Source organism: Indicator indicator, chromosome 2 (genome assembly GCF_027791375.1).
Source record: "Indicator indicator isolate 239-I01 chromosome 2, UM_Iind_1.1, whole genome shotgun sequence".
In the NCBI taxonomy this organism is placed as follows: Eukaryota; Metazoa; Chordata; class Aves; order Piciformes; family Indicatoridae; genus Indicator; species Indicator indicator.
Window position 1 is genome coordinate 20,409,271 of NC_072011.1, and position 23,352 is coordinate 20,432,622.

The following is a 23,352-nucleotide window of genomic DNA, read 5'->3' on the forward strand; positions in this document are numbered from 1 at the left end:
GACTACTGTGTAGGTTCACTTCACTGATAATACTAAACTTCTCTACGAAAGTTAGCAGTAAAGATTATATGGGAATATTGTTTCTTTATTTATCCAAAACAAGGAATGTACAAATCTAGCACATAAACTGGATGGATTTTTAGAGCTGGTGAACCCTGACTTCTTTGTAAGGTACTCACTGGCCATGACAATCCTCCCAAGGCATTTGTTTAGATTGCTAGAGGTAGGAATGCAGATTTGTGCCTATATTGATGAAAAATACGTATGACCAAGCTGTATTTTTTCCTTAAAAGGCTTAGACTTACTGAACCATTCATCTGTCTGATGCCAGCAATATGTCCACAATATAATTAAAATAATTTATTAACAGTTGGATATATACACTATTTTCTACCTATTATCGTCTTGTAACTTTACTAGTGTTTTACACCTGAGAAAACACCATCACTGAATAAAAGCCAAGTGTAATATTTTTATTTCAAGTACAACTTCAAATGTAGTTTCACAGCTGGAATGAAGTATTTAATCTGCTTAATTACTGTTGTTCTTCAAAACTCATCAGCCCATGATTTGGATGGGTTTATACAACACTATGCAATCAACACCCAATTAAGCAGATCATGTGAATCTGCATATAGATTTTACATTAGGATTCTACAATCATTCAAATGATTCAGAAGTAATTATGGGACTGCCACATGATGAATCCATATGTATGCATGAAGCCATCAGACATATCATGCTTATCAGTAACAAAAATGGGATATATGCCAAGAAGTGGCATGTATAACACTACCCAGCACCAGGATAGTGATGCTCTGCATATAAGCTGGTAATTACCTGTGCATGCTGGTTCACTTTCAAGCCAACTGCTTTCACTTGATTGGTACACACAAAATATCAGAATCTGCTCTGACCAGATGTTATGTGAATGCTGTGACATTCAATTATGAGCACTGAACAGTTAATAACAGTAATCTCATTGGGTTGTGCAAACTTCTTTCCTCTTTCAAAGTATCCATCCAAACACAGAAACAGAAAATGAAAGCAGGTTCCTTCAAACCAGAGTAGGAAAGGATCGCTAAAGCAGGACTGGAGCACCTGCACACAGCTGAAAGCTGTGGCCAATTTTGGGATTCCATCCTAGTCTTATTAGATCATAGTAGTACTGTTGTTCAGAGTGCAAGTAACTGTTTTAGTCTCCAGACTAATTTATTGGAGGAAGGGAGAAAGTTCAGTGATGAGAAGATAGAGTCCTAACGCAGATGCTCATGGTTTCAGTCAGGGTTACAGCCTCTCTTACTCTACTCATGATATTTCAAGATTAATATGGAGTAGCATAGGATTTTATTTTTTTTAAACTAAGAAACCTGGGCTACACAAAATTAAAGCAAGATTAAGTTTGTAGAGAAGAGGAGGAGGTGGTGTGGTAGTTTTAGGCTGTACCTTTAAAGTTTTCCACAGATCTTGATCAGAAAGTAGTAGAATGGAAATAAATCACTATTGGGTGTAAAAAGGAAAATAATGATAAGTTCTAAACAATCCCATTGGAGAGACAACAGATATAAAACTTAGTTCTGTAAGCTATCTTGCTCTTTTCAGTTTCCTTACTCTGGGAGACACTACCTTGCTTCTGCTAACCTTGGCTGTGTTCTTTGTTTCGACTGAGTATCCTAACAAAATAACTCTCTGCTCTTTTTCTCTTGTCCTTTTGTGTCCAGAGGGATAAGGAGGGGGGCAGGGAGTGGGAAGCTATTAGAAGCTCCCCTGGTTTTTGGCCAGGGGGGTTCTTGTGCTGTTTATATATTGTAAATACCTGTAAATATATGTAAATATTGTATATTTTGTACATATTCATTGCATTCCATTTTGATTGTAGTTTTGCTTGTAAATACAGCTTCATTTGCTTTCCAGCTGAGCTGGTCTGGCAATTTAATGGTGGGGGGAATTTTCAACCCACCACATATGGTGAGTGAATTGCAATCTTCAAGGAAAAGGAGAGAACCCAGCCTGAAAAACGGACAGGGTGAGAGGACAGTTTTGAGTTCCTGAAATGTTTATTCCATTGGAAAGAGACAACAGCAATCAGGAAAAAAACCCAATCAATCACCACCAGATAGGAAAAAAAACCAAGCAAAGCTCATGAACAAGCTGAGAAATATCTCTCCCAACATCTAAGTAATGACAGAAACACTGCCACACAAGAGCAGTATCAAAGATGGGCTAGAGTATTTCTTTTATGGCAAGTAATGTGACATGATTTCTTCAGACTAACTTTTTCCATAGCCAAAAGCAGTACAATTGCAGAGCCAGCTTCTCCTCATGCTTAACTGATGGCCAGGAAATTCAAAAGGCACGCTCACTGTGCAGCATCAGTGTACAAAGTGCTGGCCACCATTCAACAAACAAGAAACCCATGTGATAAAGTGTAAATTATGAAATATTCTCTCAGAACCCCTCGAAAAGCGTGAAGTCCTCCATGAAACTAGGGCCTAGGAGATAAAGGAGAGAAACTCCTGACAACCTTTTTTATGTACATACTAGAGACAAACATCCTCCTCCAAGCTGGAACAGGAAAATAAAGGCTGTTGACTGACCTGAATTTGGATGTCACACTCAAAACAATCCTTTCACTTGCTCTGTGACAGGGTCAAGGTCAATGTCATAGAAGCATGGCCTCGTGGGCAGTCCTGGCATGGTGCTCATCTGTGGGAACAATAAAATGAAGTTGCACTCTTGTGTAATCACTCCACCCATGTAAACCTTAGACTAAGAGAAAGGCTAAAAGGTTCATCATGGATTCAGCTGCAGAAGTGATCTCCATGAAATTTTTTGTTTCTATTGAAAAAATCAAGCTTGGTACATTTTTTGATTCATGCTTAAACATAATGCTTCTTGAAGACAGGAAAGAGAAAATAAAAGCCACAAAAGAGAGACTAGCACAGCAACCAAAGTAAAAACTCTGTAACAAAATGAAGACACTTTGGGATTTATTTGTTCCTCAAAATATTTAACCAGAACATGTATCCATTTATATCTACTGGGAAAAATCATACAGCAAAGGGCTAGGACACAACTGCCCAAATTCATCTGGTCATATGAATGTGTTGAACTCAGACCTCTTGCATAGAAAATCTGAATACAGGAGCAGAATTAATCACAACACTTTCACAACTCATTACATAATGTAATGAACAAATTTAAATAGTTCAACTAAACACACATGGATTACTGTTGAATCTTAATTTAGTAGTCAGAATTAGCAGGATGAGATATGAAGCTAAAGTAACCCAATTATACCAAACTATGCATAATTAAGATCCTGACCTAGCATAAGACACCAGAATTTGCACACTTTAAAATATGTAAATAGTTTCATGGACTTAAATTACAGAGTTAATTACCACCTTGCTTACCTACTTACAATATTATTACTATACTATCAGCACTTGAGCCATGAGGGGCTTCTCTGTCCCCAGTGCAAGCATGGGCATGGTGTAAAGGCTTTGACCGTGGTGCAGTTTTCAGGAAGGACCACTTTAGATCACCATGAACTACTTAGAAGCTCTGAATATCTCACTATAGTTCCACTAATTTGAGGCACTCCAAAAATAGCATTTGGGTTTACGGACTCCACAAGCCCTTCTGATATCTTAATTTCAGAGTTGGAGGATGGTTCTACTCTATTAAGCCATATATTAATACCCAAAGAGATGAAAGAAAGACCTCACAGTCTCTGGAAACAAACCTGAAGTTCAATGTAGCTCACCTGCTTGTTAGCTAAAAGCCTTTAAGCATTGAAATTTATTGAATTGATGCTAGATTTTGAGTGACAAAATTTTATCTGGGGCAAGCCAGCCAGAGCTCTTTAAAGGTGGTAGCTAATCTGATCCCAAAAGGTAGCCCTGAAACATGCCTGTGTAGAAAAAAATCACACTATCTTGAGTACCAGAAACACTCCAAACACAATAACCTAAGGAATGGGTCAGACTAGGATATGCTCTCATGATGTTAGCTGAAACCTGTTGTTGAAAGGGGGACAGTCTGCCTTGGGAGCCTGTGAGAGGATTCCCCCTTGGACTTGGCTCCAGCACTCATCTTACTCCAACCAATCTCATTCCACACACTGGACTGATGAAAACATGTGTTCTTGTGGCCAGCATTGGTTGGCTGATGAATTAAATCTTACTGCATGGCCAGATCACCACCAGGTTCCCATCTGCAGAGGACCAGCCCAAGCATGCTGTGCCCAGCCATCACCACCCAGCAAAGTGCACAGCTGGCCTCCTCCCTCCATCCTCCCTAATTCTCCAAGAAGCATAACTGAGCTATGGTGTTTTCTCTGGCCAAAGGCAAGCTCTGATAGGCTAATTGGCCTGAAAAGAGGAAAAATACATGACCACTGCCCTAGCTCTTCCAGAGAGCCAGATTTACAGGTGCCCTTTAGGCTGCACTAGGCTGTGTTTATGTCAACTTGCTCTGCTGCATATTCATTGCTCCAAATGCTCTTCCCATCAGGGGAATACAAGCAAACTGCAAGATCACTCCATCACAATTCCATTTACTCTGGAGAACTCTGCTGTCATTTCAGAGGTTAATCCCATGTTGGGAAGGGGAAAAGGAGCTTGGGGACCTCACTGTAAGTGCAGCCATCATCTCACTTGAGATGCACCTCTGAGAAAAAAAAACAACATAAGCTCTTCTGGTGGACTCAGTACATGTCCTCTGTTTTTAAACACAGTCCTTCCTGATCAATGTCATTGCCTGAAGTAGGATTAAAAGACAAAACTATCAGCTTGTATTGACTGAACCCTGCCACTGATTGCATGACATCATTTTATTGGCTGACATTGCTTTGGCATCTTAGAAAAAGTATTAAAACACCCTGTCTTTATCCATTGGCTGCACTAGTTGGACTATTACATCATTAGGGTTACTGAATTAGTTTCTGTCTCAGATCCATCCCAATTTCTGAGTTAATGCTTGACAAGAAACTGCCTTAATGAATTACATATCACTGGGAGGAGAACAAACAAAACTGCCAAAGACAACTTTCTGGTTACTCTGTGTATGGCAGTTTTACATCCAAAAGTAAACTCCCTAATTCCAGGTTCCTCTTTTTTTTTTTTTTTTTTTTTGGTGGGGTGTGTGTGTGAATATATCTACAAGCTTGGCCTGTCCTAATCTTCTCTGTATCATAAAAACAAGAATCAGTTTATGGAAGGTTTTTCTTACACTTATAAAAAAAATGTAAAAAAAAAATCCTACATGTGTGTTTTGGATTTGATTTTCTTGTTAGGCCTAGTTCTACACCAGTGTAACTTCACTGTACTAACTGATGTAAACATATAACATCTATAAAATGCAAATTTCAAACCAGTTTATTGCCAATTCAGGGAATACAACTATTCTCATACTGGAAGTCAACAAAAGGGAATGAGTTAATTTGAATTAAAATTACTGCTGCATAAAATGAAGTACAAGGCAAAAAAAAAACAACAAAAAACCCAAACCAAACAACCCACAGAGGAAACACTTTGGGATGAATATTTATGAGAAATAGAGAGTGAAAATAAAACACATCCTGTCATTTTCCCTATGGCCCAGACTTCCAAACAGGCAAAGCCACGTAGATTTACAATCATTTCTCTCAGCTCTCGGTATTTGGACACAGAGGTGCACACAGCTGAGTCTATCTCTTTTTCATTACTTCAAGGTCAATAAGAGGAGATGGCTGGTTGGCTGAGGAGATTACTACCAATTATTCCCACTCCAGCCCTCCATTTCTTCTCCATAGTCAAAAAGGCAGGAGAGAAAAGAGAGCTCATTTGGCTGCAAGGCTGAACCAAGGCTTTCCACATGGCTGCAGGCTCAGAATGATCCTCTTTCCTCTCACTGTTTTCCACAATGCTAAATGAAGGCATTAAAAAGTGAGTTCACTGTCTGACCTTAAACCCAACAGGCATGACCCAGAAGCATCCCTCTCCCTGCCCTAAGCAACGGAGCCTAGACTTTTGTGCACAGAGCAGGAAATGCTAACCTGCCCCTGTGCTGCAGCACAGCAGCTGGCCAACCACCTCCACCTCTGCAAGGCTTTCTGAGATAACTGCTTACTAAAATGACTTCATCTCTAAAACTTAAAAAAAAGGAGAATGAACAAGAGTAGAGGAAATATGTCTAAAACATAAATCACTTTGGTAATTAGCAGGTATGTACAAAACCTACATAAATTTACAGTCATACAGCAGCTTTCTAAGCTGCATTTCATACAACATTCATCCTGTACATATTGCATGGAGATCAGCACAACTCTTCACTCTATTATAACCACATTTAAGTTCTAGAGCTATAGCTACCCAACATCACACAGTGTGGCTCTAAGAAAAGAGCAGGGTAAGAAGAAACGAATGACAACACATTATTGACTTAAGACGATAAACTGAATTTAGGTACTGGAATAATCAGTACTTAATTTGACCAAAGCTATTACTATCACACTGGGAGAAGGAATATATGTCGTAAACTTTGCACCTTAAGAGTTAATGCAATTAATTTGTATGTTTTATGCAGGGAAAACAAAAAAAAAAAGAGTTTATGAAGAATTCACCCAGCTGCTGGCCAAAATACACGTTTAGGAATTCATAGGAAGCAGTTTTGTAGGAGCTCACTGGAATCAGTAATTTTCTTCATAAACTGTCCAACTTTCTATACATCCATGAGGGCAAATCAAGTGCAGAAGAATGATGTGAAAATTACAATGCCTATTTATTAACAGACCATTCCATGTTTAGAAGGCAAAAGCAGCAAGTCTTACCATTAGCTGTCCTAAGGATCATTTATGGTCCTGAAAATGCATGACTGGCAGAGGATAAAACACAATTTTACTTAAAAAAGCCTGAAGGCTACTGCTATTTAAGTTAGGCATTTATGATCTTCCAGAAGTTTACTTACGTGAGTAAACAAAAAGAAACCCAACAAACACATAAGGAGCTAGCTTCCTTACAAAAGAAGGATGCCTAGCTCTAAGAAAATCCTGTTCCACACCCTCTCCAAGAATACAACCACTGTCACTGGAAGCTTCACTGGAGTTTCATTTAAATTACAGCTATGTGTTGACTTGTAATTTTAGTTGGCCATAAGGTCTGTGTAACAATTGTGCAACCAAGCAGTAAGACTCTGCTAGCCAGGTTTGTTATGGTCCCACAGAGAACTATAATGCTTAGCTTTCTTCTTTAACATACAAATGCCTATCCTGCCTTTTACTTCACATGTGCATCCATACTTTCCTGTACAAATCTCTCCCTTTTTTCCTCCCTCCATTTTTTGATATGAAAAATCCTAGCAGGACCTGGGATCATCTGAACTGGGTTAGCACAATAGTATGATCTGCAAACCAGACAGTCCTGAGGACTACTTCCAACTAATGTTTAGTGTCTTTTTCACTTACAAGACATGATGTGTCTGTTTTACAGGCACAGCATGGTTTCTAAAGAGAGAAAGAAAACTAGAGGAATTTGTATTTACATGAATCAGGGAAAACAGACAATTAGAAGACACCGAAAATCAGCAGTTTACTGAGGAAACCTCCCTGCTCTGTGACTTACGGAGTTAAGTTGCATTTGATAAGAAGTGCAAGCAATTCACATTATCTAATTGTCTCCTTTTGTTAATCAAACAAGTTAAGACAACCCACAACCATTTCAAAGTTGAAATGCTGCAGAAAACAGATGTTGTTTCTCAAGAGAATCTAGCATACGTATGACTGCGGATAACTCCCCAATAAAATCTGATGGGATGAATTGCACATCCCACACTCCCTCAGCAAGAAACAATACAAGAGGAAGCTCAAGAGATTTATAAATAGTGCTATAAACCTGCCTGCATCATGTTCAACATGCCAGAATTTGTTGGAATCCTGAGGCGCAGCATGACGGGTTTTAATAACGTTTCCTAGTGAGTTAGAGCTCTGAAAGACAGCTCTCTGCTATCAGAAATTTGCCCCCCTGCAGTGCATCTGTCAGTCTCAACATGTGTGAAGCTGAAACGAAGAGCTTTCCTCCCTACTTCTGAAGAAATCCTTCCAGCTCCAACCTTGCCTGCCTTTAGGCACTCCCTGTCTCCAGTGTCAAATTACTCCCACTAGCACCTGTGGTGCTGGCCATGCACTAGAAGCTGGCACCATAGACTAAGAGTTAGAGATTAATGGTCACCTCACTGCACTGTTGGGGAAGTGAGTGCAGATCTTATTACCGGATGCCTTAAGGTCCCTGTACTTTTCCATTTTAAACCTAAACTTGGACATTTTTCATAAGATCATCCATGTAATGAAGCTAGCAGGTAGGACTACAGTACTCTGAAGCACACAACTATGCAAACACATCCAGTGAATGGTCACTTATTTCATCTTCAAACTGGACTGCTGTACTACATAGAGGCATTCAGTGCACACTGAAGAGGGATGCTAGTGCACAAAAATTAAAGAGTATATCCCAAGTATTTCCAGGATTAGCTCGTAGTTTATTGAACAGACTGGAAAATCCCCCCCCCCCCCCCAACTCTGCAGAGCTCTATCAGTACAGAAGTAGCCATGAATGGTGGAAGAAACAAAAAAAATTACATGAAAATGACAGAAAAAGAATAACTAAGAGAATGGTATTATCTTAAATAGAAGAAATACAACAGAATGAAATGGCTAAAACAAAATATGCACAATATAGTCTATATGCACATGTGTATTAAGGAGGGAAACAACATCAGACCAAAGACTGAACCTCAAGTGACTTTTCACTACCTTTTAAAAGCAAAGAAAACTCAAACTCACATTAGGAGAAGCAGATGCACAATGGAGGCAAATTGGGGCTTCCTTGGAAAAATATTGACTTTTAAAAACAAAATTACAAATTCAGCCCCAGAAATGGCAAGAATTTCTAAAAATCTACCTTAATAGCTACATAATGCTTAAGAAAATATTTTTTGCATTGCTGAAAATAACCAGGATTTCTAAAAGTGGCTAAGCAACAACTTTACTCAGTGTTTAAATAACACTTTACTTACATTTTTAATTAAAATTTGCCAAACATGATGAGCGACAGAGAAGATACAGAGAGTGTAACCTGATCTAGGTGAATCTGGTGTATTTAGCAGGGGAGTTGGACAAGATGAACTCCAGAGGTCACTTCAACCCCTACCACTCTGTGATTCTGTGATGCCAATATTTCCTTCTCAGGAAATCTTTAAAAAAGAAACAAAAAAAGATCTTGTTGTGATCTATAAGATGACTCACAATAAAACCCACAACAGATTAGAAGCTTTCAAAATGATCAAAATACTGTGATCTACTTACTGGACAAGGGAAAGACTGGGGATGTTGTCTACCTAGACTCTAGTAAAGCTTTTGACACTGTTTCCCACAGCATCCTCCTAGATAAACTGGATGCTCATGGCTTGGATACTTCACTGGATGAAAAAAGTGGCTGGATGGCCAAGCCCAGAGAATCATCATAAAGTTAAATCCAGTTGGTGGCCACTCACAAGTGGTGTTCCCCAGGGCTCGGTATTGAGTCCAGTTCTCATTAATATCTTTATTAATGATCTGGTTAAGGGGATTAAATGTTCCCTCAGTAAGTTTGCAGGCAACACCAAGTTAGGCAGGAGTGTTTGGGGGCAAGGAGGCTCTACAGAAGGATCTGGACAAGCTGGATTGATGGTCCAAGGTCAGTTGCACGAGGTTTAACATGGCCACATGCTGGGTCCTGCACTTGGGCCACAATAACCCCATAAAATGCTACAGGCTTAGGGAAAAGTGGCTGGAAAGCCACCTGGTGAAGAATGAGCTGAGGGGTGGTCAACAGTTGGCTGAATATGAGCCAGCAGTGTGCCTAGGTGGCCAAGAAGGCCAACAGAATCTTGGCCTGTATCAGAAATAAGAGTGGCCAACAGGACTGGAGAAGTGACAGTCACCCTGTACTTGGCATTGGTGAGGCCACACCTCAAATACTGTGTTCAGTTTTGTGCCTCTCACTACGAGATACTGAGGTGCTGGATCATGTCCAAAAACGGGCAACAAAACTACTGAAGTGTCTAGTGCACAAGGGAAATGGGGTTGCTTGCCCTAGAGAAAAGGAGGCTCAGGAAAGACTTTATCTCTTTCTACAACTACCTGAAAGAAAATTGTAGCAAGATGGTGGTCAGTCTCTTTTCCCAAATAGCAAGTGATAGGGCAAGAACAAATGGCCTCAAGTTAGAATCATAGAATGGCCCTGGCCAGAAGGGACCTCCAAAGGTCATCTAGTCTGACCTCCTTGCAGTCAGCAGGGACATCTCCAACCAGACCAGGCTGCCCAGGGCCTCATCGAACCTTACCAGTTGCACTGATAAAGGTTTAGATTTGATATTAGGAAAGATTCATTCACCAAAAGGGTTGCCAAGCACTGGAGCAAGTTGCCCAGGGAGTAGTGGAGTCACCATCCCTGTAGGCATTTAAAAGATATACAGATGCTGTGCTTAGGGACATGGTTTAGAAGTGACTTGGCACTGCTAGATTAATGGTTGGACATCTCTTCCAACCAAAACAATTCCATGATTCTAATGTTTGAAAAGATGCTGATGCTACCCCCTAACAAATGCTGTAGTATTCCTTGCAATGAATGGTTCTTTTACTGGCATGTTAACTGTTATCAGGTGCAGAAGTCCATCTGGTATCAATTATTCTATTCTAATTGTCTCTTACTTTAATGTTTCCACATTCTTGGCAAACATTCAATTTTGTGAAAGGATTTACAACAATAAAATTCATGAATGTTGTTCTTCTGATATCAGCATCTGGATGAAGTTATACAAGTACTGAATATTGATTATACCATCCTCATTGACCTTGCTGTCAGGTGTTCAAGTAAGGAAAAAGTCAGGAGAACAAGTACCTTACACTTTACTTAGATTGAATGGAAATAGTCTGGATCTGAAAGAGATCTCCTGGACACCATAAGGAAGGAAAAAAAAAAACAAACAAAAAAAAAAAACAAAAAAAAAAAAAAAAAAAACACCTCACACAACATTCCACATCTATTTAGTACAGCTTTTGGAGACACCTGTGGGTGCATATCCCATAAGAAGCAGGGGAAAAGAGGAATCACTTAGTGCTTGTTTGGCCAATTATGTGGTGAACAAGTCACTGTAATATCACTGGAACTCAACTGCTGCTTTTAGTGATGTGCTGAAACACTGAAAACCCAGAACCAGCATTTTACTAGTTATTAAATCAAATTTAGGCATAGATGTAATCTGTAAAAGAATGTGCAATTTCCCCGATCAAATAAAACCATTTGTGACTCAGGTGTATGACTGCAGCTCCTATCAGCAGAGCTGTTTTAATTCATTTTCAGCATAGAATTTATACATCCATATTTGTAGCAGAAGAAAATGGTTCCCCTAATAACAGCACAGTGGGATCAATATTTTAAATTTTACTCAAAAAAAACATCTGTCTGAGGTGGCATGTGAGATGGTGTTAGTTCAGTGTACTGTATTTTTTGTACCATCCACCACACAGCATGTTTCACAAGGTACTCAGAGCTGTTTTCTGCCTTAGGTAGGGCAACCGATAAAACAAAAGACTATAAAAACGAATGCTATGAAAACCAAATAAAACCCACTAACCACCACTGCTCCCCCTGCTCCCCCCCACCCAAAAAATCCCAGCCCCAGCCCCAAACCAAGACACCCCAACAATCAACCTTGAAACAAACAGCCATGGAAGAGGTAAAGGAGAGAAAAAACAGGGCTACAAATTCCAGGTGACTTGTTCCAAAACACTTCCCTCCATCTCAGCCCACACAAAGCCATTCCCAGGCATAATTGCTCCCTTGGCCAAAGTCTATATCCTGATTTTCCTTTCTCCCTGGGGCTTTTGACAGAACACTTGACAGAAAATTCCTGTTTGCTGACTCTTGTACAAAATCACTTCCTCAGCCAGAAGAAATCCTTCCCTCCAGCCCACTCCTGATGTCAGAGGCTGCCAATACTGTTCCCTTTCTTGACGAGTATCCAATATATCAGACAGGGCTGGAAAAACACCTCTCAGAGAATAAAAGCCAGAGAATAAAGGTGCTCCTCTTGTGCTGTTCAGCATCAGGAATATCTGAAGTTTCTGATCTTTGTGGATATGTAATTCTCCTGCTTTATCCAGTGTTTGGGTCTCCTGATGAGGAGAAGTCATCCAAGCTGTGCCAGCAGCGCAGGTAAAGATGTTGTGTGTGTATGTGTATATATATGTATATATACCTGTATGGGAAGAACTGCTTCTAAAGAAACTTTTAAAATCTTACATCACCAACTGAATTGGTCTCATTACTTGATTTAAACTAAGTGCCAGTAGTGACCTTCATAATACCAAAGAGTATGAGAATTTTGAGATGACCTGAAGCAACAGGAGCTGGAAAAAGCAGAAGAGGAGGTGACTACACTTCGCCAATCCCATCTAAATAGATATGATCTAGTATTCAGTACTGGGAAGCACTCAAACTTAGGATATACACTTCACAGGTACAGTTCAACTTTCTGGTCTGTAGTAATCATGGGAGATGTTGGAAAGAAGAGCCAGGGGGCTTGTCTCCAAAGAATGATCAGTTGTGGCAGGCATCAACAATGAGAAACAATGTGAATGGATTTGCTCTTTGTAGCCCTTAGCACACATTATTTTCTAACAGAAAATAGACAGTTACAAACAAGCACCTCACATTATAATTCTAGATGCAGCTGCTTTCTAACCACACACAATTTGGCCCGATCTCTCGGAGAAGAGGGAAATGACTGTCTTGATAAGTTATCTTCAGCTGTACCGAAGCATTAAAAAACTTTTCCTTTCTATTTGTAAGATCCAGTTTAGCTGGATACAAGGACATGATATTGTTAAATGAACTGTTGTAAATCAGATATCCTCGGTCACAGACCCCTAGCAGCATGCATTGTTCAACACCCTGTGTCCTCTAAAATCTTATCAGAAGGTACTGTGGTTCCCTTTGATCAGCAATCTTCATCCTATTATCTATTGAACCATTATTTTAAGAGCTCTCCAAAAGGCTGCTAAGAAAAGTAAGTCTTGAATAACCTATACTGCAGCTCACACTTCTGGAAAACGGGAAGCATAGAAATGTTTGGAAAAAGGCTGAAAGCCAAGGACTTGTGATACAGTAGTGCCTTCAGAAGAGCCACCTTAGTTGCACAAACAGCTGTAAGAAGAAAGGAAAAAATTCTAGCCACGAATGTGTGACTTAACTTTTTTATGGCAATATTAATTTTCACAGATTCTCTAAGGAGATACTAAAACATTAACTTCAGTTCAGTGAGAGAGAACCCTGAGTTACTAAGCATTTAGATTTGTCAAAGGAAGCCAAACAAAGTTTTATTATCTGATGCTGAGCATGATCTTTGTCCCACAAAGATGTATCCTTACAAAATATAATAAAGACAAAATATTTATCTTTAAATGTTATCTTCAAAGAAAATTATTTTCAAAGTACTCACAAATATCAATAAAATATGTTAAGTTCACCTGTGAAATCAACAAAATAAGATCTCAGTTTTAAAAGGTGAGATAGGAGACAGAAAAGGTTAAATGATTTGCCAAACGGAGGTGAGGTTCTGCTAGGAGAATGGAACCTGAAATCAGTAATTCTGATTCTCATCTTGGTCTCATATAACTGAAACTGAAAAATAAACATGCTAAATAGTTATACTGCATGAAACATCTTTTTATTCTACATAATGGAGCCTTTGCACCAGTAATTTTTAATGAAATAAAAATTTCTCTGTTTCTCATACTTTACTCAGTGTGAACTTGTAGTAAGTCACTCTTCTAACCACAGTTTCTGCCACATAACAAATTACAACAATATATTTGTATAAGCAACAAAAATGTTGTTAAACTGTCCCATTAAATTGAACCATATTTGGAAACATTATTTTTTCAGTCTGAAAACCAAACCAACTCCTAAACAGATGTTTTATGAGTGTCAGTCAGTATTTTTCCCAAATGAACCATATGAAAGGACAAGAAAAGTGGTGTTTTGACAAACATCTAGTACAGGAACAATCTATGGGAACTTATTCTCAAGTATCAAAAATGTGTAAAAATATCACCATCATAGAAAGTTTATTTGTGTACATATGCATTAAATCCTAAAATAAGACTAAAATAAAATGGTAACAGAAATTGAAAACCAGTTAGAACAAAATCTTTCTAATATTTAAGTGAACAAACTATCAGATAAAGCCACAAGGTTTATTCACTCTTATGGTATAGCCCCCTGGCTCCTCTTAATCAAAACAAGGGCTGCCTATAATGAACTTTCATTTTTGGCAACCAAAGCACTTACAACGCCACTGCTCAGCCAAAGGCATAACAAACACAACTCACAACACATCCTGCCTCTTTTCCGCCTGCTGACCTCATGAATGAAGGCTTCCCATGATGGGCCACTGACTTTGCTTGAAGAGCTGCAATGCCTCAGTACTGTGTCACTACCCACCTGCCTGGACATCTTCCTTGAAGAGAAGCTGCTGGGGAGTGCAAGCACTCTGCCCTGGATGCAGCCACACATTGTGGTGCTGTCTCATCCTCAGCATTCCCTCCAGCAGCTGGAATTCCTGTAGTTACTATCATTTGAAAATTACTCATTTGTTTGTGGGAAAACTCTGCTTTATCTTTGCTTTCACATTACATTTCTCCGTTGTCAGACTCTTAGATACTGACTAAAAAGTTGTTTTAAAACTGATTATTTTTGGTGAAAGTTATTAAGAAATTTAGGTTTTTTCTTTTTCTCAGAGAAAAGTAAAGAGACAATGAACTTCACAAACTCAGAAGGATCTTTTTTGTCCTCACATACATGCCTTGATGCCATTTTGGACAGATCACCTTGGTTTCCATGTATACTCACTGCACCAAATCTTTACTACAGGTGACAACTATGACACTGATGTTCTTCACTACAGTCTGGATCACAGCTCCTTTAGGGTCTCAGGCACAAAAGCAAATCTGACATACGCAGTGCCAGCAGTACAATATAGTTTCTCTTTGGTACATATGAAAAAGGCTTTACCCTGTGTGCCATTGCCTCTTCTCTCTCCCTTGTCCTCCTGCTGCTTTGATGCAGGTGTGCATGAGCTTGCACAACAGTGCAGAGCATGTGCCCGGTCACAACTGAGAAATAGGGGAATGGGAAAAAGTCACCAAAGGCAGAGGAAAGGGGGAAATTATCTGTATCTACTTTGTGAAACATTGTCTTTTATCTTCATTTGGTTCAGTCTAGCAACAAAAGCTCCTAGTGCCTTGCTTTCTAAATCTACAAAGCAGCAGGGCATGGTGTGTGCACAGCAAATCGGTGTAGCGCGATCAGTTAATACAGAAGTTAGAGACTTTAAATTTGCTAGAAGGCAGGTAGGGAGTGTGCCATACCACATCAGAGCAAATGTGCATCTCGAGGTTTTGCCTCTGATGGGGGCTGGTGCCAGATGCTTTTCACAGAAAACTGAAAACTATGGAGGTTGACAAAGCAATCTCTGCTCAACACTGGGAGCTGATAGCTAAAGACTGTTGAATTCTTGAACCCTATGCTTAGCACTGTTCCCAAAATACTTACTAATATTAATTACAACCCTGCATACTGTTGATGGCTCTAACCTTTAGAGGTCTTGTTAAACTCTTGGCCTCAATTGCTTTTCTGTGTTAATGACTTCCACATTCTAATCACATGTGAGAAAGTATTTCTTTCTTTTACAGATGTATTAATACAGATGCCTGGTGTCCAATCGGAATGGAGACAGCTTCACAGAGCCTCTAAATTCCATGTAAAGGTTTGGGAACATAATATAGGTAAAAATATAAATCTACAGAATTCTCAAGCAAATACAATTTTTGTATGAACACAGGAACTTGAAAATTCTTGACTTTCTCACTATTTCAAATATTAGAAACATGTTAACATGTCAAGTCATAAAACTGTCTCTGTGAAGAAACTAAGAATCATCCAAGAAGCTCTAATTAAATAGACAGAAACAAAATGGTCAAATTGCTAAACAATATGATCCTACTGCCAGATTGATTTAGGGATAACAGCACAGTTCAGATTCAGCAGTCAGCTTCAAGCACACATTTTAAGTCAGCATGCCTATACAAAACAGTACACATCATATTGTGTGCAAGCTGCTGTTTAAAATCAAATTGAGTATCCTGTTTTCAGAAGGCAATGCCTATGTATTAATGTGTGGCTGTACTGTAGTCTCTGTAACAATCTTTCACTTTTTACAGTTACTGTCTAGTTACTTACCAATTAATTCAAAAAGATACTTTACAGGAATTTTCATTTTTGTGGGATCCAGGCTATAATGGTGAAGTAACCTGGATTATGTCTGCCTAACAAATGAGCTAATCTTCACAACTGAAAAATTTTCTCTTTCTTGTGAACAGTATGGCATTACTCCTTCAGTTACAATTATGGAGTTTCAACAAGCTAGCTGAAGCCACTGCAATGTACGTGAATAAGGATTTTTGCTTTTTGTGGATCTGCTGTGATTACTGGGGAGGCTGAAGTGAAGCTTGGCAGACACTGAAAAAGCCAGCACAGGTCAGGAAGTAATTTCGAGGAGCAGATGTTTGTTCTAATTACATTTACAGATGAATGCCATACAAAGGGAAGCTGGCATTTAACAGGTACTGTACTCAGATCCATTTCAATGTCATTAAGGCTACTACTATAGAAAAACAAAACAAAAAACCCCAAAGCCACAACAAACTACAAGTGAGTGAGAAGGAAAAACAATGACATACCAGGGCACAACTCCAAATAACCTAGGAGATGCTCTGCAACATTCTCATTACTGATTTCCTCTCTCAGATTTTGACCCTCGCCTCACTCATTCTGATATTTACGGTATGGTCTCTCTGCTCGTGACAACTCCTTAAAAAGCCACAGCAAGCAAAAGGTAGCCCTTCCCAATGCTCCCCTCTCAGAGTGGGCTGTGGCAGGCAGGGTGCAGGAACCCAGGCTCCTCCACAAGTCAGCACAGATTAAAAGCTTCCAGAGCATAGGCACCTGCACACAAATAGCTGTGAAGAGGGGCACAGCCTGTCTGGCCACACTTCAGTTCATGAAGGGGCTGCATGAGAGAGATTAACCAGCAAAAACAGCAGGGCTGGACCAATAGACAAGGCACCCACTTTGGTATCTCTCTTCATCAGCTCTTGCGGTCCAAGTACCTCAGTCACTTTTTAACCAGTTTCTGGACAACTACGAGAATTATTAGGGGACTTGAGCATCTCCCCTATGAAGAGAGACTGAGACACCTGGGGCTATTTAGTCTTGAGAAGAGAAGACAGAGAGGATTTGATCAATGCCTGTAAGTATGTGAGGAGTAGGTGTCAAGTGGAGGGGGCCAGGCTCTTTTTGGTGGTTCACAGTGATAAGACAAGGAACAATGGGTTCAAACTAAACATAGAAGATTTCAGCTCAACATGAGGAGAAACTTCTTTAGAGTGAGGGTGACAGAGCACTGGAACAGGCTGCCCAGGGGGGTTGTGGAGCCTCCTTCTCTGGAGACTTTCAAAACCCACCTGGATGTGTTCCTGTGCAGACTACCCTAAGTGATCCTGCTCTGGCAGGGGGATTGGACCTGATGATCTCTGGAGGTCCCTTCCAACCTCTGATAAACTGTGATACTTTTTGTTTTTCCTTAGAAAAATGGAAAATAACAAAAGCTTACCAACAAAACATTAACTACTGTAAACTGTAACTGCTGATTCACAAAGCAGATGAGATACCCTGCGCTCAGGGCACCAGAGATTTATAGAATGATTTGAATTGGGAGGGACTTAAAGATCATCTAGTTCGAACCCCCCTGCCATGGGCAGGGACACCTTCCACTGGACCAGGGTGCTCAAGGCCTCATCCAATGTGGCCTTGAACACCTCCAGGCCATTATCCCTCAGAGAGGTAGGAGCTGATATGGGTTCAACAACATGATTTTTATTTGCAGACATGTCTGTCAGAACCCTAAACCTCATTACCTTTGTGACTGATCTTAAAAGTGTGTCTGGAAAGAATCAAAAGATCAGTCAGTTGCTTGAATCTGGGGATTGGCAAGAATTTTTCTTACTCAAGTGTCAAAAAGTATTAAAATAACTGTGCATTTATAAAATGGAAAGACTCCAAAACCCAGTCAGTGTTCCATGTACCTGCAGTGATAAGTAGAAGAATGGTTAGCTATAATCTAGACCTATAAAAAACACCCCAAACCTAACTCCCTCATAAATTCCTTCCCATCTGGGACAATACCAGGAGAATGCCAGCAGAAAACTGTCATGTCAAGTTTTCCTCTACAGTATGCATTTGGTTCTGGATTAGTCACAGAAAATACACCAGAGAGCAAACCGGAAGCCTTTAATTGCCCTATAAAATGAAGATGCCTTTATACCCTTAAAGCCAAAATTTTAATGCACGTATTCCTGCAAAATGGTACTCCATGAACCCACCAGGCATTACAGTACAGCTATTGGGGATTCATCCTGTATGCCACTGTTTTTAACTGTACTAGAAATCAGGTTGAAAGACCTATAAGAAAGCACTTTTTTATTATCATGGCTTTTGTTATCTCTGAAACATAATCAGGAACACATCTTTAAGGAAATGGTCCATTTGGCCTAACCAACCCAAGCAAATAAAAAGCTACTATTCCTTTAGAAAATGTAATTTTAAAGAATATCCCATATTTTCCTATTGCAAGAGATACAGAGGCTTGACATTCAGAGCAGATGCAGTTTACCCAGAAAATAAACACTTTTATCCTTGAATAAGAATATTCACAGCCATTCTGCTTACATGTACCCTGTTCTAGCATGACACAGGTACATGTGTGTGTGGTGGGTGTCTAGGTATATAATCACCAATTCCTCTATCCCAGTTTCTTTCTTTTTGACAAGTTTTCCTATTGTGCCTATTTTGTAAAGCATTAGAAAAGGCATTGAAATTATTTAAGATGATTGATGATATTTCCTTGAGAAAAAGGTGGAAAAAATCTGTCCTTACAGGCCTGTAAGACTTCTGCAGCAATACATTTATTACGAACATAAGGGAGTGTGACTGCTGACTGTCACAGCTTGCTCAGCTACCAGGGCATCTTGTGCTTGCACAGCACTTGCACTTGTGTCCAGCCTCAGTGGTGGAAGGCAGACCACTATCTCTAAAGGCATGCCAGGTTGCAAGATGCAGTGCCTCACTGGTTCTTTACCCTGAAATGATGCTCAAACCACAGGGATTAGGGTAATTTTTACTTCCTTTTCAATTGAGTGCCTGGGAGAGGGAAGACTAGTCATGGTACTTAGGAAGGACTCACGTGATTTGATGTCTCTGAGACCTTTTTTTTTTTTCCTTCTTTCATACTGGCTTTGACCACTCCAATAAGCTTCAGTATCACTGTGAGTACCTTTCTTCCTCTTGTATATAATCCTTTACAGGCTACATGTTCTGTTCACCAGCAGGGGAATATTTTAAGTAATACATTTATTTGTATAGCCATGCCAGACATTCTTCCTATGCTCTTCCTGAACTGTGCTTATAATTGTATCTGTCTTTCAAAAATTCAATTAAAGAACAGTTAAGGAAAATCAATTAAATTAGTCCTCTGACAACACAGAGCAGCACCACATAGATGACATATTACAAGTTCATGATGGAGCAATGAGAAAGAAGCAGCAAAGAACTGGTAAGTCTCTTCTGCATCTCTCAAAATACTGAGGAAGGACATTCTGGGGTTGCTTGTTAGAAAGGATGGGATGTGAAACAGCTGCTGCTTTCTAAATAAGGCAAGAAGGAAGCTGAAAAAAAGGAAAGCAGAGAAGTAAAATGGATGCAGTTGTGGAATCCTGGATGTCTTCTCCTTATTCTGCAAAAGAAGGTTAAAAAAGACCATGGTCTTTGGATGAAGACATAAAGAGAGGGTTCAAATAAGTAAGACCTCAACATGTCATCAGAGAAATAATTTCCCTACTGTCCAAAATGTTATTTTTAGAGCAAAGATGCAAAATTCCTCAAACACATCACTTTGTATACTGATACAACTTTTGCATTTGATTCTATTACAGCATATCCAACATATTGGGGTGAGGAAGCAGAGAAGAAAGGAAAAGAAAGGGTTAAAGACATCCTAATGATAGTAAGGCAGCCAGTATGAAGTATGGCTGACTTATTTGACAATCAAAAGGAATGTGCAGATATGCACAGGAATTTTATCCCGATGAATGCTTACTAGCTGCTTCTTATCGCATAAATATTCTTCACAATGTAACCTAGTTATGAATGTTTGCAACATCTGAAAATACAAATCTACAACCATAGAAGTATAGAATCATACAGGATCTAAGGACTCATTAACTCCATTAATACTATGATGCATTATGCTGGTTCATCAGGTGCCATTAGTAGTACATTGTTCTAACACAGTAGCTGTGTTTTTCCCACTTCACTATGAAGCAATGTTAGGTATTAGCATTTGGTATCAGAATTTGTTGTTTGGGTTAAAAACAGCATTAAATGAAGTTGTAACTAAATGCCTCTAAAGTAGTCTAAAATTTACTAAAAGTAATAACTATAAAAACTTATAAAACAATTATAACCAAAGCAGTTGTTACAACAACTAACACTTATTTGACATCTGTTTTTTCCCTGAACCAGTTTGGGTATAAGCAAGTAAGTTCATCTGAGATCTAGCTGCACAGTTCCAGCTTGTTGGTTCACTGTGGGTAACCAGCAATAAATTTATATGATCAAACCCACTGAGGCACTACTGAGATCATTTGAAACACAATGCAGTGAAACAGCTAACAAAAATTTTATAGCTTTCAATAATTCTGTGTGTTTCACAGACCACTCATACGTAACTAGTAACTGATTATGAGACTTTTGAAAGTAAGATCCTTGCCAAAGGAAGATCTACGAACTCAGGAAACAATCACAGTGGAAAAACTCTCCACTAAGCACATTATGCCTGAGACATGAAATAAATGAATGTCATAGGGTGATGTGAATGCAGAAGCATCTGTTCAGGAGGCAGAGTGTGAGCTGCTTCCTCAGGACCACAGCTGAGATTCCTGAAAACCAGAGAAAAGACATGTCCCTAGCTGGATGTGAGTCCAGGATTGCTGTCCTCTCTCCTTGTTTACTATGTCCTGTGTTGACACAGCACAGCTCAACATAATATAAGGGTGGCAAAGCATGTTATCAATCCACAGTATCTTTGGAAGCAAAAGCTAGCTCTATATTCAGATGAATGTGCTATTGAGCCACAGGGTATTCATTCATGCACAGTGCCCTGCTACTGGTCACCCTATTAATTCTGAAACAGTAGGTAATGCTTCCCATGCCCACTGTGCCATATGATACATCATTGCAGATCTCCATGGTGCACTGTACAGCGTGATGGAGCATCTCCCACTCCTGCTCCACAGCCTTGAAAAGTCCTACCTTCAGTGATTCTCAAAAGCACCAAAAACTTGATTGATGATAAGAGTTAAGTAAGCAAAACCACACTGTGTTGAAGAAGTTTGTGTTCTAAAAGATTCTGGACATCCCCTTTTAAAACATCAATGTCTCTCACACTGAGTTGTCATGATGCTAATCTAACATTTTTCTTTAATTCTGCACTTCAAAATCAAGTTAGATAACAACGGTGGCTGCAATTCTCTTTGCCACATCATATGCCTGCAGCCTTACTCACTGGGAAGCCAGGTAAGAAATAAAGCAGAAAACACTGCTCCATTGCCAGATTGGGAGGTCAGTAGTAAACAAATTTCTGAAACCATCACCTTAAAACCAGATTTTCAAAAGCCTCAGAGGTTTTGGGCCAGTAATTAGACTACAGATGCTAATCCAAAATTTGAGCTGGCTTCTGAAGCAACCAAAATGTATCTGTCTCTACATAGACTTCCAGGACCACACTCCTTTCCCTGTTCTCCCTATGAAGTCACATATGCCTACCCACTTTCATGTCTAAGGCTTTGGCCCCCTTCCCAGGCTAGTGTTTGATATCCTCCTTCCTCTCCTTAAAGACATGACAGAGAATCCATCTGCAACTACACTGAGAGTTGGCTACAAATACCATGTGCAGCTTATCAGTTCCTGGAACTTCCATTTTGATATACAAAGCTGTGTGTTATTATTGCTGGACAAATAAAAGATTACAAAATAGCAAAACCAACCCACTTCCTTACAAAATATTGCAAGCTTCAAATCAATGCTGCAAAGTGTTTTGTAAAAGAGAATGATAGTATGAGTCATAAGGAAAGAAAATGATCTGGGCCCACAATTTTAAAAACTAAGAAATAAAGAAGTCCATTTCAGAATTAAAAAAAGTTCAATAACAAGAAGATTGTCAAAGCTTTGTGACATCAAAACACCCATCTGCCCTTAAAAATAACAGGTGCTTTTAAGTTCCCAGTTCCTAGCTTTGTAAAACTTCACCCAATGCAGCTCATAACCAGGATCCGTTCACCTATACGTTACTAAAGCAAATGTCAGCAATTCCTACTTTAACTTCATTAGACATTGAGGTTCCACAGAAAATATCTTAACTGTGAAGAAGCCAGAAGATGTCTTCCCAACTCTTAGTGTCAGTATTTTCCCCAAATAAGATGCCAAAGATTTGCTTCTTGATTGTGCTAAGCAATTCCTTTGACTAGCAGCTTTGTCTCCTTCACTGTCATTTCAGCCCATTCCAAGAGACAAACACATACTTTTCCCAAATCAGTTATCTCAGGGCACTCCGAATAGGTTCAGCAGCAGCAATATGTGCACAGCTGTAAACCATCTGGAATACAGGTGTACAAATCACCATTTGCTTGCTGTCTGGCTAATCACCTCACACTTCTTTGAAAGACAATAAACAGTTAATAGCGTAGAAAGACAGTACTGTTGTGCTTATTTTTGATGTTAGAATCTCCAGAGTAAGGCAGAGGAGTAAATGCTGTATTCATTTATGAAGAAAGAAAACTTTTATGGTAGACAAGCATGGTCCTTCACTTTGGTACCAATGGTCTATCTTGGATCCTGGTTTATTCCTGAGGGGGAAGTAGGTGGGGCTGCAAGGACCACTTTAAATAAATCCTTTTACATGATCTGAAATTGAATGGGAACAAATACTTTCACTCACCAGCTTGAACTTAGAAACTAATGCCACCAACATTACAAACATTAATCTTAAATATAGCATCAAAGACAGACCAAACACAAAACTCTACAAAAGAATCTTGTATGAAAGTAAAGCTGACGTATAAAAGGCAGCTCACACAGAGCACACATGAAAATGTTT

General features: G+C 39.4%; 1 protein-coding gene across 1 annotated transcript in view; it reads right to left on the reverse strand.

Annotated features, from left to right (window-relative positions):
- Window positions 1-2,616: 2,616 nt before the first annotated feature.
- The window catches only part of MTHFD1L (methylenetetrahydrofolate dehydrogenase (NADP+ dependent) 1 like), a 148,378-nt gene continuing 127,642 nt past the window's right edge, over window positions 2,617-23,352 (reverse strand). The window contains exon 27 of the mRNA XM_054399312.1: window positions 2,617-2,706. Coding sequence (XP_054255287.1) covers window positions 2,617-2,706 — 90 coding nt within the window. The remainder of the gene's footprint in view (window positions 2,707-23,352) is intronic.